This window comes from Acomys russatus, chromosome 11, assembly GCF_903995435.1.
Source record: "Acomys russatus chromosome 11, mAcoRus1.1, whole genome shotgun sequence".
Lineage (NCBI taxonomy): Eukaryota > Metazoa > Chordata > Mammalia > Rodentia > Muridae > Acomys > Acomys russatus.
In genome coordinates, this window is record NC_067147.1 from 45,082,961 (window position 1) to 45,098,314 (window position 15,354).

At 47.8% G+C, this 15,354-nt stretch overlaps 1 protein-coding gene across 1 annotated transcript in view; it reads right to left on the reverse strand.

Moving 5' to 3' along the window:
• Znf365 (zinc finger protein 365) overlaps window positions 1-15,074 on the reverse strand; it is a 21,408-nt gene extending 6,334 nt beyond the window's left edge. The window contains exons 1-3 of the mRNA XM_051153184.1: window positions 14,781-15,074; window positions 11,551-12,309; window positions 15-195 (exon numbers count right to left, since the gene is read on the reverse strand). Of these exons, the coding sequence (XP_051009141.1) occupies window positions 15-195; window positions 11,551-12,296 (927 nt within the window). The 5' untranslated portion in view covers window positions 12,297-12,309; window positions 14,781-15,074. The remainder of the gene's footprint in view (window positions 1-14; window positions 196-11,550; window positions 12,310-14,780) is intronic.
• Window positions 15,075-15,354: the final 280 nt, after the last annotated feature.

Here is a 15,354-nt window from a genome sequence, read left to right on the forward strand (position 1 = left end):
GGGTGAGGACTCACCACGCGCTCGCTAGCATCACGGCTGAAGCCAGAGGCCTGCTGGCTCTGATAGTATTCCAATTGCTTCTCGGCCAATTCTACCCGCTGCAGCAGGTTCTCGATAAAGTCCCGGAGCCTCGCTTTCCCTTGGACCTCCTTTTCCGCAGCCGCTTCTAGGAAATGGTTGAACGTGACGACTTCCCTGCAAGGACAAAGCACACCAGAAGTCAGTCACTCGTGGCATCCCGACGGACACCTGCAAGGCATCAGGCTTGGTGACGGCCATGGGAATGACAGGAGGCATGGGATTGCCTGTTGAGGCAAAGTTGCCATAGAATGTAAAAATAAATGTGTATGTCAGAAGTTAACAACATTGAAACTAGTTACAAGGTGACAAAGTGAAGGGGGTGGGGTGGGGGGGGGTGGGCAGTGGTGATATTTCAGAAAGCAAAGTCAGTATCCGCCTTTTAGATGAAGACACCTCAAGGATGTCCCGAGGAAGACATCACAACGACACCTGGGAATCATAAACTACATATACCACAGGCATGCAAGATGGATCGGAGTGGCTGCCAGGACACGTGCACAGAGGAAGGCGCTGGGAGACTCCAAGATCCCAGGGTTACAAAGAAAGAGATGAGAGACCCCTGGCGATCGCTGAGAACCACGCCTTTCTCTCCCTAAGGAATGGTAGGGAGGGGTTCTTGGTAGGAAAGTATGAAGGTTAGAGCTGAACCTGCAGCTTTGTTGGTACAGCTATCCGAGCGTGTACAAAGCCCTGGGTGTGATCCCGAGATGCACATAAAACTGGGCACGGCGGTGCATGCCTGCAAGCCCAGCATTCGGGAGGTGGAGGAAGGAGAATTAAAAAGAAGTTCAAGGTCATCCTCAGCTACCTAGTGAGTTCAGGGCCAACCTGGACTACATGAGACTCTTGCCTCAAAAATTAAAACAACAACAACAAAAGGTGGGTGGGAGGTGGGAGAGAGGGAGTTACCCCACTGCAGTCATAACTTCTTTAGTAATTAGACTCCAAGCCACAAAACACTTGTTCAAGATACCTAACAGAAAAAAAAAAAAAAATAGGACTCAATATAAGAGAATATAATGTTCATGATCTGGCTTCAGAGTCCACAGCATTGTCACTCTGCTAGAAATGACCCCGTGGTTGTTGAGTTTTGGCATGACATCATGTGTAAAGAAGCGTCATATACCCCTCAGCTGCCCACTGGGACTGTGCGCGACCCCATACTTCTTTCATGTATTCTCCCCAAAGCAATAAACTGTTACCAAATGGAAGAGGTGGAGCTACTGAAACCCTGCTGTGCTCTGTGAAGCTAGGTACCAAAAGTAGCCGCAGGGTGGAGGGGAAGGGTCAGTGGGTAAGACAGCTTGAAGCAAGAGCCTACAACCTGAGTCTGGTCTCCAGTACCACCACCACCACCACCACCACCAACAACAACAACCCAGAGACTACCATCTCCCAAAAGTTGTCCTTTGACCTCCACACACCCATCCATACTCCCCGACACATGCAATAATAATGAATAAAAATTTGTGAGTAGGCAGTATTGGTGAAACTTGTAAAACGATATCCCTCCTCTTACTAAGTCGTTTGGGGGGAAGTAGTCATCGCACATAAAATCTGGGCTTTGTGCTAACAGGTAAGTTGTTTTGTGTGGTGGCTGAGGCAGACATGGCAGACGGTAGATCCTGAAGGATACAACGGCGAGGCTTATGACTAAGAAAGAGAACAACACAGTGCAATCCCGAAGAGTAGTGAAACTTTTTTTTTTTCACAGTCTTAATTTAGGTTCTCGCCCTGCTGAGTCAGAGCACTGTGTGAAGCTCTGCAAGGCCAGCTACAGAGATAAGGGCCAATCTTAGTCAAGGTATAAGGGGAAAAACAAAATCTCTTTAACCACTTTTAAGTCACTTCCTGTCCCATCTTCGTCTTGCCATTTATTGTTTTAAAAGAAGAGTAAAATATTACTAAGCCCAAGATTTTATGGAAAATATCCCCACTAACAGGAACATTTGGCTCTAAAAGGGGAAAATGGCAGTTAGAGTATAAGAAATTGACGTTGCTGCTCATTACTGTGCTGAGTGGTTTGCAGCCGTGGCACTCTGATTCAGCCCTGGGACTCAAAGGCATTTGGAAATCAGCACAGCCAAAGGAGGCACAGAGGGGAAAGCCTTTTCCATGCAGTCAAAACTATAGTGAGAAAAACATATTTGCTTACTCATCTGTTCACTCCTTTATAGATGGCCCTAAACTCTGCTAGCTGAATAACATTACTTTTATTTATTATTGCATTTATTTATTTAATGTGCGTGCGTGTGTGTGTGTGTGTGTGTGTGTGTGTGTGCACATGCACGAGTGCCCCCCAAGCGTGCATGCACATGCCACAGGGCATATGTGGAGGGCAGAAGATGACATACAGAAGTGAGTTCTCTCTTCCTACCACGTGCATTCTGGAGTTCCAACTCAGCCCTTCAGGCTTGGTAACAAATACCTCTAACTTGCTAAGCCATCTCGCGTACACCTTTAGTGATCGAAGCCTTTGGACTACTTCTTCTGAGATGAGTTAAAGGCAGATAACCTTGAGAAAAATAAAAATGCACTGTCATGTGATCAGCCCACCTAGAAGCAGATTTGGAACGCAAATTCAGAAGTGGGGAGGCGATGGCTCCGTGAGTAAAGACAACTAGGCATGGGGATTCTGGCTTATAATCCTAGCACTGCTGGAGACAGAGACAAGCAGATCTATGGGGATCACTGGCCTGCCATCCTAGCCTACTCGGTGAGTGCAACGTCAATGAGATACTCTGTCTCAAAAAAACAAGGTGGTGGGTACCTGTGGAACTACACCCAAGGCTGACATCTATCTGGCTTTCACACACACACACACACACACACACACACACACACACACACAGAGTGGGGAAAGGAATGGATAGAAGTGAACATTAATATATTATGATTTTCACAATTTGCATGCCCCAGTCACCTACGGCAGCTTGCTACCAAAGACCATTTCTTATCCGACTTCATTCCAGCACCCAGCCAGATTCTTGCCTGTCACATGCTGTTCTCTCAGCCAGAACCTCTCCCTAGCCCCTTGCCTTAATGCTGTTTTCTAGAGGTTCCTAGAGGAACCATTCTCACCCACCCCTGACCTCCCAAGTGTAGTGACAGAGGGCTGTGACCTGCCACAGGACTTTTTCCCTGTTGGGGCCGCACACACCACAGGAGACCTGTGTGACTTACTCACTTCATCAGACAGTCACTGAGTTGGGAGAGGATATTAGTTCCTAGCCTTGCTGTGGCAGAAGATGTTCCAAAAAGCATCTTAATGAAAGAAACAGTTATTTTGGCTCACAGTCCCAGAGGATGCAGCTGGTCCATGGCATCCACCGTTAGGAAGCAGAGAGGGATGCGTGCGTGCCGGTACTCAGTTCCCCTCTTCTTTGTTATTTAGTCCTGGATTCTGACCCTTAGAGTGCTGTTGCCCACATTTCAGATGGATCTTTCCACTCAGCTACCCTAATTGAGATAAGACCTCACAGATGTGCCCGGAGATTTGTCTCCATGGTGATTCTAAATCCCATCAAATTGACCAGCAAGATGAACCATCTTGCTGTAGTCCACAGGAGCCCAGCAGATAACAGAGACCTAACAAATCCTTAATGAAGTACAAATGTACAACCAGAGCTCTAGCTGAGCATCCGACCAACCAGGAAAAAAACCCGTTCGCTTCCTTTGTTCCTTTCCAGATAGTCTTGGAGCGTAAGCCAATGACTAAACCACAGACATCTCCTACTGGAGTACGGTGGAATCTAAAATGGATTCCCATTTTCTACTCTTAAAAAATCACAGAGGGCTTCCCTTCCCAAAGGAAGACTCAGGCGAGTTATTTAAATTTCATCTTACGTTACTGATTTATGAACCTATTAGGGAGTATATGAAATGATAAAAATACCTCCAGCTAAAAATAGTCTAACTATTGATCACACAGCACCTCAGATGGTCTGTAATGTCAGCTGTGAGACAAGCCAACATGAAAGAACCACTCCCTCCAGGCACTGGGAGCCTAGCTGCAAGCTTGGAAGCCAGAGCAGGGTCCCATGCTCTCCAGGGGACCACCCAAGCTTGACACCGATCGGCTTCTCTTTGTTTTTCTGGCCCCTTGCCTCACTTTTCTTTTTTTGCATTTTCAAATAAGATTTTTTGGGGGGAAGGGTGGCAGATTAGGGGAGATATCTCAGAGGGTAAAGTGCCCTCTGCAAACATGAGCACTTGGGTTTGATCCCCAAAATACACATAAAACCTGACTTGGTAGCACATATCCCACCCCAGTGCCCAGTGGAGGAGCAGAGATGGATGAATCCCTCCAGCTCACTGGCCAGCCAGCCCAGCTGCATTGATAAGTAAGAAACTCTGTCTTAAAAGCTAAGGTAGAGATTGCTAAAGGAAAACACCCAGCCTCTGACCTCTGGCCGCAGATACACACACTCACAACCTGCTCACACCCACTGAAGCGTGTGCGTATCATACACACGCACGCGAAGGTTTTTTTTTTAACAACCTTTTTCTAGTCAGAAAATCAAATTGATTTATTGATTTTAAGTAGACTAGTACCACATCCTAAATTGCTCAGCTAGGATGCGAAAAGAAGAGGAAAAAAATGGAGAGAAAGACAGAACCAGAAACTATATTTTCCTGGAACTCTAAAAAAATTTTTTCTTTCACGCTATCCCTAAGAAAACACATTTGACATCCTCTTTATTTTGTCCGAAAGAAACAGAGATTGTCTAGAGACCTGAACTAAGGTCTGCAGAGAGGACACGGAGGTAAAGAACACGGGCTGATCTCGCAGAGGACCTGGGTTCAGGGTCACACGGTGGCTTACAACCATCTGTAACTCCGGTTCCAGGAATGGAGGAGGAGGAGCGTCTCCATCCTCTGGCCTCCACAGGCACTGTGCCCACATGGTGCCGAAACACATACACGCAGAAACACACTCATAAATTGAAATAAGTCTTAGAGGTGAACTAATAGCGTGGGCCCCACAGGTGGCCCCCCGCCCCCCACAATCTCTGCTTTTCACCATCGGATGGCTTTTGGCTACCATCCTAAATGAGGATGGGCAGAGACCACCATGTTGTCCACTCACTGCTTTAGCTGATCCCGAAATGGAAATAGTGTCAATCGATACTCAACGTTGCCTTTGGGTGTGTGTGTTTTATACGCACCCGTTCCTGTGTGTGGGTGGAGGCTACTGTCTCATGCTGGATGTTACTCTCTGTTTTTCCCCATTGTATTCCCTTGGGACAGGGTCTCTCACTGAACCTGGGGCCAGGGTGGTGGCCAGCAATCCCCATAGCACTGAAGGTTACAGGCATATGCGCAGCCACACTTGGCTTTTTATGTGGGCCCTGGGGAGCTGAATGTGGTCTTCAGGCTTGTACCACAAACTCACTGATCCTGAGCTGTGCTGCCAGCTCCCAGCTTGCCTGTATAAGGTCCGAAGTCCACAGCCAAACAGACATCACTGGCTCAGATTACCTTTCTGTGCCCTTCCATCTCATCACAGGACTCCGTTTGCTGTCATTTGCTTGCTGGTTGTTAAGTTCCCCTAATGCAGGGGCTTTGCCTTGCTTACCGCTGTCTGGCCAGATCCTACAACAAGACCTGACACTTGTCAGGCTCTCTGGACATAGCCATCTCCTTGCAGGGGCTGAGACCCCAGCAAATGACAGAGAGGAGAGGGAAAGAGCGGCTACCTACTTTAGCTTACAAAGCACAAAATTAAAAATCACAGATGGAATCAGAGCTCCCCCATCACCTCTATCCAAGGCTGACAGTGGCATATGCCCCCCACCCTGCCTGGGTGAGGACATCTGGAGGGCCAAGTTGAAAGCCCTGAGCCCGTTATTTCAGAAGCTCCGCATCATGACCCTGAGAGGATACTACCAGGTTCCCATTTCCAACACCTCCGATGCCACCTGACAATTCTCTTTTAATCACATCAGAGAAAATAAATGACGTCACCATAGCAGCCGTCTCAAAATAGCTGAGAAGCCAGCTATTCCAAAATGGGCCATGCTTGGGATTATGTAAGTGCCTACGCTTTGGGGGAAGTCTTCCATCATCAGAAGCCTAGCAAGGACACAGTGAGCCTCCGCAAGGAAAGGGGGCAACTGGGTTTCACACCCAGCTCTGTCACAGAATCTGTTCCTCAGCAAGCCACTCCCAGGTTCTCAGCATACCCTGTACACACATAGGGGCAGGGATTTGTTACATGTACTGTGGTGTGTGTGTGTGTGTGTGTGTGTGTGTGTGTGTGTGTGTGCAGGGCATCTTCCTGTTCCAAAAATCACTGACCACAGAGGCACTTAGGGCCTCTCTGGCTTTCGGTGAAACTGTCTCCCTGCTCACCACAACAACACACCCCTTCTCTTCTTCCCCTTTCCGTGGCCCCTCTAGGAGGACGGGTGTAATCTTTAACTTCTTATTAACTTGAAATTGTGGCCTCCACTCAGGCACTCGCTAAAGCTACCATGTAGCCAAGCACGGTGCCACACGCCTGAGATCTCAGCATGGGGAGGCTGGATCTACCCTGAGTGAAAATTATACAAGGTCAGGGGCGGGGCAGGCTGGGGAGACACCTCAGTCCATGCAATGCTTGCCTTGCAAACATGAGAACTTAAATCTGATCCCCAACTCCCCCACCCAAACTTACTTTTTAAAAAGATGGGTACAGTGGTGCATGCTTGTAATTAGTGAGAGGGGAGAATCCTCGAGGCACAGGGGCCAGTCAGCCTAGCCTATTTGCCTAGTTCCAGACCAGTTAGAGATATCTTAAAGACAGTGCCTGAAGAACAACAGTACAGTTGCATACACACTCAGAAACACACACACACACATGCACACACACACACACACACCACAGTACATGTAACAAATCCCTGCCCCCATGTGTGTACAGGGTATGCTTATGGGTATACATTATGCTTTCTGCATGTACACCTTGAGGAAAAATAAGGATTTTCTGCTTTCCAGATATGCCTTTCCCAACACTGGGCACATCAAAGATAGCCCAGTAGCATGTTCCAAATGTGTAATCAATTTGGTATTACTAAATTACAAGTAACCAACTGAGGGACTATCTAACTCCATCGTTCTGGTTAGGGATCCCTTACTGCAAGGTGGCCTGGATCGATTTACCAGATTAGAGACAGCACTACCCAGCAGCCCTAACTGCTCGTCAATAAGTAAAGGCATCTCTCATGGGGCCTTTAAAGCCACACTGACTTTGTGAGGATGACAGGAAAATTCCTTTTTCAGATTGGCACTGCAGAACTTATGGATATCCTGCCAAGGGGACACAGGACAACTGCACAAAAAATAGCCAACTCTAATCACCTCCTCTGCTTAGGACTATGTAGCTCTTGTAGACCAAGTTGATACAGTCTGGAGATGACCCCAGGGCTTTGTTTAGTTGGTTTGGTTTTGAGTTTGCTCTGCTAGTGAGACAAGGTCTCTATTCTAGAGTCCAGGCTGGCCTGGAACTCAATTTACAGCTCAGAATTCTCGTTTCCTTTCTGTTGCTCTGACAAAATACTTTGATCGGAGACACCTTTGGGGAGGAACAGGTTTATTCCCTTTACAATCCTAGGTCATAGCCCATCGCTGCGGGAAGCCAAGGCGGAACTCACGACAGAACATTGAGGGCAGGCCTGCTTACTATTTCAAACAGCATCCCCTCCAAACAGGCAACACAATTCACTGCCAAAGACGTATGGCAGGAACAGTGGAGGAGGATGCTGGGTGGCAGGCAAGTTTATGGTCAGCTATCCTGAGCTTAGCTATGATATAGCATGGGTCCCCTTCCTAGGGAATGGTGCCACCCACAGTGGGCTAGACCCCGCCCCATACATCAATTAACAAACAAGATCATCACCTAGCCATGCCCACAGGCCAACCTGATATGGCAGTCTCTCATTCAAGAACCCCTCTCCCAGATAATTCCAGGGTGTGTCAAGTTGACAGTTCAAGTTAACCAAGGCACCAATCCTTGACCTTAGCCTTCCAAGTACTATGATTATAGGGAAATATCACCACGTCCAACTGTCCCCGGAGCCATTAATTTCAGTTGCAGTGAAAGGTATTTTTATTGCATTTGCTTTCTTATGTGTCTGTTTACTCTGACCAAATCTGATCTCTGGATTTTGAAGTTTGCCCAGATTTAAATGAATCTCAAACGGGACAGTAACAACCTGTGTTTGTTCAGAAACGAATGCTCAGCCTTGACCCTAGAGCCTAGAGAACTCACAATGGAACCTTATTAGGAATTATCTGGAAGTTTCTTTGGCTGTAAGGGGTCTTTGCTTTCAGAAATGCCACTTCTCTGGGCCGTACACTCTAAGGGAATGAGGGCATGGGGAGGAACTCAGCCAGGCAAATACAATCAAATCAACTTAGTTGGGATACACTGGTGTGGCTGACAGACAGCTGCTGTCTCTGTGTTCCCAATCAGAAGGCAGAGCTGGGGGTAGGGCAGGAGCCGGGCTCTGCAGATACTGAGGGACAGAGGGTACTGTCTTTGTCTTTGTCACACTAGGACCAAGAGACCCAGTGTCCCTCCTGAGAAGAAGACCCTTTCAATTCCAACCCATGTACAGAGAATGTTTTCATTTAAGGCTTGAATACAGAAGCTACCAAGATGCCTCAAATGGAGGCTGAGAAAAATGATGTCTTTATATTAGAGAGTTTAAAGCCAATTCTCTATATTTTTATTCCAAGTGGGTTTTTTTTAATTTTAAACTAAATATTCCTTTTTTAAATTCTGTCAACCCAAACATGATATATTAAGAAAAAAGACGATGGCAGGATTACCCGCTCAGTAGCCATGTGCATGTTTAGCAAAATGACATAAATTCCAGACAATAAATAGACAAATGCCAGATTATAACTCACACAAATGTGAACAAAGATGTGATGAGATATTTAGCTGGGACAGGATATTTAATTCTAGGAAACGGGTACACTCAATGGTGCGTTGGTTAAAACAACCACAGTACAGCCATGCCAAAGAATAGCATGCACCACCAGGCCACAGGAATGGCAGAATTCTGTCTACTGTGCAAGAGACCCTAGAGAGGCATGCCTTGTGAAAGCATAAATAGTTGTAAGGTCAAAAGGCACAGCAGTGTGTGTCAGGATTCCACTAGAGGAACAGTAAGAGCGTGTGCTTGAGTTACAGTGGCCATGTGAACACGAGACAGGGTGGAAAGGGTTCTGGAAGCATCACAGTGCTGTCTCCTGAGGGTGGGGAAGGGTGGGCTTGGGAAGGAGAGAGAACGCATGTGTGTTCACAAGTGTCTGTTCAAGTGGCAACTCTGGGTGAACAAAAACTACCACTATCAATCTGCAGATGGATCACACTTACTAATTATTAATTAGTTAATTATGTTGAGGGAGCATCTCATGGAGCCTAGGTTGGCCTTCCATTCCAATGGAGCTGAGACTGACTTAGACCTTCTGATCTTCCTCTCTTCCCACCCACAGTGCTGGATTGTAGGACTCCAGTTGTGCACCATGATGGAGCTTTCTGAGTGCTGGCAATCGAACCTAAGGCTTTATGTGTGCAAGGCTAACACTCTACCAAGTGAGTACATACCCAGCCATTACCCCCCACTCATTTAAAGGACAAATCACTGGTTGAGTCCACTGTCTCCAGTGAAAGTGAACCCTTGACAACAACAGAGTCTGACCACACAAACGCCCTTCTGTTAGCTACCACTCTAGTCAATGCAGCTGCTGCCTCTAAACCCACGCCCACTACTATTTGTACTAGGAGCCAATTATAAAACATACGAAATGAATGCACTAATTTGTAGCCCTGTAAATGCACAGCTATTAAATAAGACAAAAATATCAGAAAGTTGGCCTAGGCTTTTTCTCTACTCTTACAACATTCCTATCTGCCATCTCACAGCATTGCAGAGTCTCCACTGTGGCCCTACCAGGAAGCACCAGAGGCCAAAGGACCTCAACAAAAGTGATACATTCATTAGTGGCCACTTTCCTAAGAACAAAGAAAGTCAGTAGCACTGGCGCTTCATCTTGAATGTCAGCAGGATGGGATTTAGAATTGCCATGAAACACACTTCATGCTGTATCTACGAAGCTATTTCCAGAAAGTTTTAACTGAGCTGCTGTCCTAGTTTTCTCTGTGCTGCTGTGATTTAAAAAAAAAAAAAAAAAAAAAAAAAAAAAAGCAACTTATGGGAGAAAGGACAGTTCCAGTTCTCCATACATCATATTAAGAAAGCGACAAAGGCAGGAACTTGACGCAGCCAGTCATATCCATAGTCATGAGCAGAGAGAAAAAACAGATACATGCACACCTGGCTTCCTTGTGTTCACCCTCCCCACCTGCAGCCCCACAGAGTTAATACAGTCTGTGATGTTTTACGTAGGTAATGGAGCTGCCCACAGTGGGCTAGGTTCTCCCAGGTCAGTTAATATAATTAAGACAATCCCCTACACAGGCCCACCAGCCAACCTCATTGAGACTCTCTTTCCAGATGATTTTAAATTGTAGCCAGCTGACAATTAAAATTAATTACAGTCAGGAAGACTAAGTAACTATGAACAACACAGTCTCATGGGCTGGGGTCCAAGACTGAATAAAAAGGAGAAAACAAACTGAGCACCAGCATTCACCTCTCTCTGCTTCCTGATTATAGATGCAGTTTAACCAGCTGCCTCCTGTTCTTGCCACCGTGACTTCCCTACCAGCATGAACTATATGCCCTCTAACTGTGACCCAGGATAAAACCTTCTTCCTTCCTTAAATTACTTTCCTCTGGCATTTTGTCATAGCTGCTTACAAAGTAACTAACACAGCAGCTGATTCAAAGCCATCCTAACCACATAGTCTCTAAAATGTCTAGTGTGATTAAAAAGTACCTAGGCATCCCTTCAGTGGGAACATAAATATTTAGTGATAGCAAGTGAAGTTCTCTCTAGTAGGTAGTTTTTCTGGACATTTTAGCTAGTATAATTTAAGAAAGAAACGTATCACAGGCAAACACGCCCAGAGTATTTGTACTTGGAGCATATTTTATACTAGAACGAGACATCATCTCTTGTTCTTGACTATATAAATCTGCGCACACTGGTGGAATGGTCCTCCCAGCATGTTATTCTGCCTTCCCATTCAACGTACATTTGCACACTGTAGGTAGGTTTATGGGCAGGCTGTGTTATCTTTCTCTCTACCACCACCCATGGACCAGTTTCCAAGGTAACCGGGAGTAAGATATTAACTAGATTAATGCTGCCACACAGGGCACCATATCCAAGGAAGGTGCATAAGACCGAAGCTTCCTGCCTCCTGGTCTTAGTAAACCAGTGAGGAATGCAGCCAAGACACGTGCAAGATGACACACACCAAACCTCGCTGAACATCTGCTTGTAACTTGGGGAGGGGAGGGGGCGGGGTCCCCCATGCATGGCTTAGCATCCAGTTTCAGCATCACTTACTCCTCTTTCCTCAGGAGTTCCTCCTCGGACTCTGTCAGGCGCTGCTTCAGCACCGCGATCATTTCCACGGCCACATCCACCTGCTTGTTCAGGGCCCGTTCTCGCCTCTGAACTTCCTGCTTCTTGCGAGTCAGCTGCACAAAGGCTGCCCGCACTTCCAACAGTTCGGCGGTTTTCTGGGCCAGCTCTTTGGTGAGTTTATCGATTCTCTTCTCGATGGTCCTGTCCACAGCCTCTACCATGCGGTTGAACTTTTCTCTGACGTGAGCTTCGAAAGCAGCTTTGGTGTCTTGGGTGGGAAGTCCAGGGCTTGACCGGGGAGCATCCAGAGAATCGGCCCGAATGTCCACGGCTGTGTAGGTCTGCACATAGGACACGGGTCTCTCTGCCACCATCTCGAAGGGTTTGGGGTCCTTGGAGTGCCCGTGGGAGATGCTGTATAAGTTAACATAGCTCGGCTTCTGTTTGGCCACCCTTGCGTGGCCCCGGAGCAGTTTCCCCTGCTTCGGGAGTTCTGAAGAACTGAGTAGCTCTGTGTCTTTGAGAGATGGCAGGAGGCTGCATTTTGTCAGGAGGGTCCGCTCCTCATAGCTATGACTGAATTCCAGATGGGCCTTTAAGGACGACAAGCTTCTAAATCTGGTATGGTCTCCACACCTCGGGCAGCGGAACGGCAGGCACACAGCGACATTCTCCAGCGAGTCCTGCCAACGATACTGGCTTTCCTCAAAAGTCGTCTGTTGCATCCCTCTGAAAGTCCTGGGAGGAGAGAGAAGGCCCCTGTTTACATGTCTATCAAAGGCTACCGAAATGCCACTGGCTGACAGTGATGGCTGCTCTTAAGTGGCTTTTTGTTTTTAGTTCGCTTTTTTTTTTTTTTTTTTTTTAATCATCAAAGTAACAAGTTTCACTGCGGCACTTTCATGCCTACTTTGTTCATATTGCGCCCCCCCCCCCCGAAGTGTCTTCATACCATCTATCTCTCTGCCCCTCCCCCATCCCAAAATCCACCTCCACTTTCAAGTCACATGAGTTCTGTTACTGTCCCATCTCTTTCCTTATGGCATCCCTTTATCCTGCTTTCTTCTTCTGTGACCAACATCCACCTAAACAAATAAATGCACACACATACCCACACATATATAAAAGTTAATTTCTAAGCTCCTTGTATGAGAGAAAGCATAATACTTGTCTTCTGAGCCTCACTTATTTCATCGAACACAAAGCCCTGTCCTGTTCATTCCCCTGCAAATACTATGATTTCACTTTCCTTAACAGCTGTTTTATACTGTGTTTTGTTTAACCCGTGCTTCTGTTGACAGGCGCCTAGGCTGGCTCGAATGCTTAGCTACCGTGAACAGTGCAACAATAAAAACAGATGAGCAAGTATCTCTGTAGTAGAAAACAGAGTCCTTTGGGGATATGCCTGGGAGTGGTATAGCCGGGGCGTATGATCTTCCTATTTTTTAGTTTCCTGAGAAATCTCCATGCTAATTTCTAGAGTGGCTATCCCAGTTCAGGCTTCTTGGTTTTAAGCAACTATTGCCTATATAATGTTGGCTTTTATGTTGAAATTAAAACCTAAACCCCTGTGCCAAACGCAGCCACATCCTCTCCATTCTGTGTGGCCTGCTGCTTCTGCTAAGTGCTATCACTTCTGGTAGGCTACAGATGCCAGCCAGGGCCTGCAGAGGCCGGAACATCGATAATCCAACCCCAGCCTAGCTTAGCCAAGGTAGCTAACACTCTTACGAAGAGGGAAAGAACTAGAGCAAGGAGGTGAGGTAATAAGCCCCAGGTGTGGAGGAGAGTTGCTCAGAAACAGAACTCGAGGTCCTTGCCCTCCTGAATTCGACATGCTATGAGGAAATGCATCCCACAGGAATATGAAACCTGGGAAGCCCCACATGAATTGTCAGGATAGGTTTTAAGAGAAGCCTGGCAACCTTTTCTCAAGTCTGGGAGAGATGAATGAAGCTAAGCTGAGTAGCTTTAACTATACCATGAGTTGAAAAAAAATATCAACCTCGCGTTTTTCTTAGTATTTTTTTATTTTTTAATAAATAGCATTCCTTATTTATTTGGTGTGTGTGTGTGTGTGTGTGTGTGTGTGTGTGTGTGTGTGTGTGTGTGTGTAAGTCTGAGGACAACTGTGTGAATGAGTTCTTTCCTTCCACCATGTGCATCCTGGGGATTGAACTCACATCATCCGGCTTGGTGACACATGACTTTGCTTGCTGAGCCATCTTGTCTGCTCAGAACTTTAATATTTTTAATTACTAGTGTGATGACATAAAAATCAAAGCGTTAACATAATGGTCCAGCACGACAGGAACCCAATGTGTCAGATATCATTCGATATAAGCAGGGCCATGGCCAAGATCCTATGGCAATAGAATGTTCTGAGTGGCTCTGCCTTGCCTCTGATGCTGTTTTTAGCATGACAACTTCTAGAGTCTTGGAACCAGGGGGTTGTCAGCATAACTCCTCCAAAAACAGGAAGTTCTCGTTGCCTTTGCATATTTGTCACCTTTGCCTTGGCAACAGATGACTATTACAAGCCAATTTTGCAAAGGGCCTGGTACTCATTTCCTCCGAGAACGGTAACAAGGAGCACCCAGTCCCAGGGAAGAAGCGCAGATAGCATCTTAGGGTGAAGAGTCTGTGTTACACCCTTAACCGCCTCCAGAAGCTGAGACAGAAATGGTGCCCCGTTGGCCAGGCAGGCACATTTTTCCAGGTTGTTAAGTCTCTGGACCCCAGCAAAGGGGAATCTTCCTGTGCTGCCCTGGGATGTTTAGTAGGATGCAAACCCTGGCCCAGCCCCGGGCTGAAGACTCTGGCAAGGGGTGCAAGGATAGGAAGAGAAGATTCTAGAGCGGCAGTGGGAAGGAAGGCTTGTTGGGAGAAGAGAGATAGGAAAAACCACGCACTCCCAAGCACCAGGCTTTCACCCGCCCAGCGGAAACCCGGAGCACAGGTTAGCAAAAGGGATTGCGATTTCCTGTGTAGAGCTGGGCAGGCTGGGCAGCACCTGCCTGAGGTCCCAGTTTCCCTAGTCCCCGCTCCCGCTAGTGACTGCGTGGATTCGTGCTCACGCGAGTTCGTGCAGGTGGCTGCGAGGAAGCCGACCAGCCCGGCTCCCCGCGACGTTGTGCAGCCGGGACCACCTCCCCGCATGTCCGTGGGGCGGGGGTTGCGGGCGCATGGTTCCAGCCAAGCCCACTTACCCGACTTGTTGCTGCCGCTGCAGCCACCGGTGCTGATGCTGCGGGAGCCGCGCGAGCGGTTTTCAGCAGAGCCGTAAATCAGGCTGAGCCGGGTCGGCTCCCACGCGGGACGAGCGGCGACCGGGGCGGAGCGTGGCGCGGGCGGGACACGGGGGCGGCGCCCGGGGACGCGAGGCTGGAGCTCCGGCCCCGGGCGGCCACCCCTGGGTCCACCCCATCTGGAACCCTCTAGCGGGGGAAATCGTGGGCCTTTCCCTCAATCCAGCTCAAGATTCCGCTGACATCACAGGGAGGGATGCAGGATGGTCCCTGGGGAGGGAGGCGGGGACACGTGCCAGCCTTACCCAGCTGAGATGCTGCAGGCCCAGGCAAGCGGTTCCCAGTTTCAGGGGCACTGAAAGTGGGCTTGAAGATGGAGCCTGTCTAGCCAGCCCCCTACACAGAGCGGCCAGCAGGATGGGCCTGGTATTTATGTTAGAACTTCGTCCAGGCAACCTGGCAAGGAGGGACCACAGTACTAGCAGACTACAGAGCTGGAAGGGAGTGTCCTGGGGCTAAGTTACACAGAGCTAAA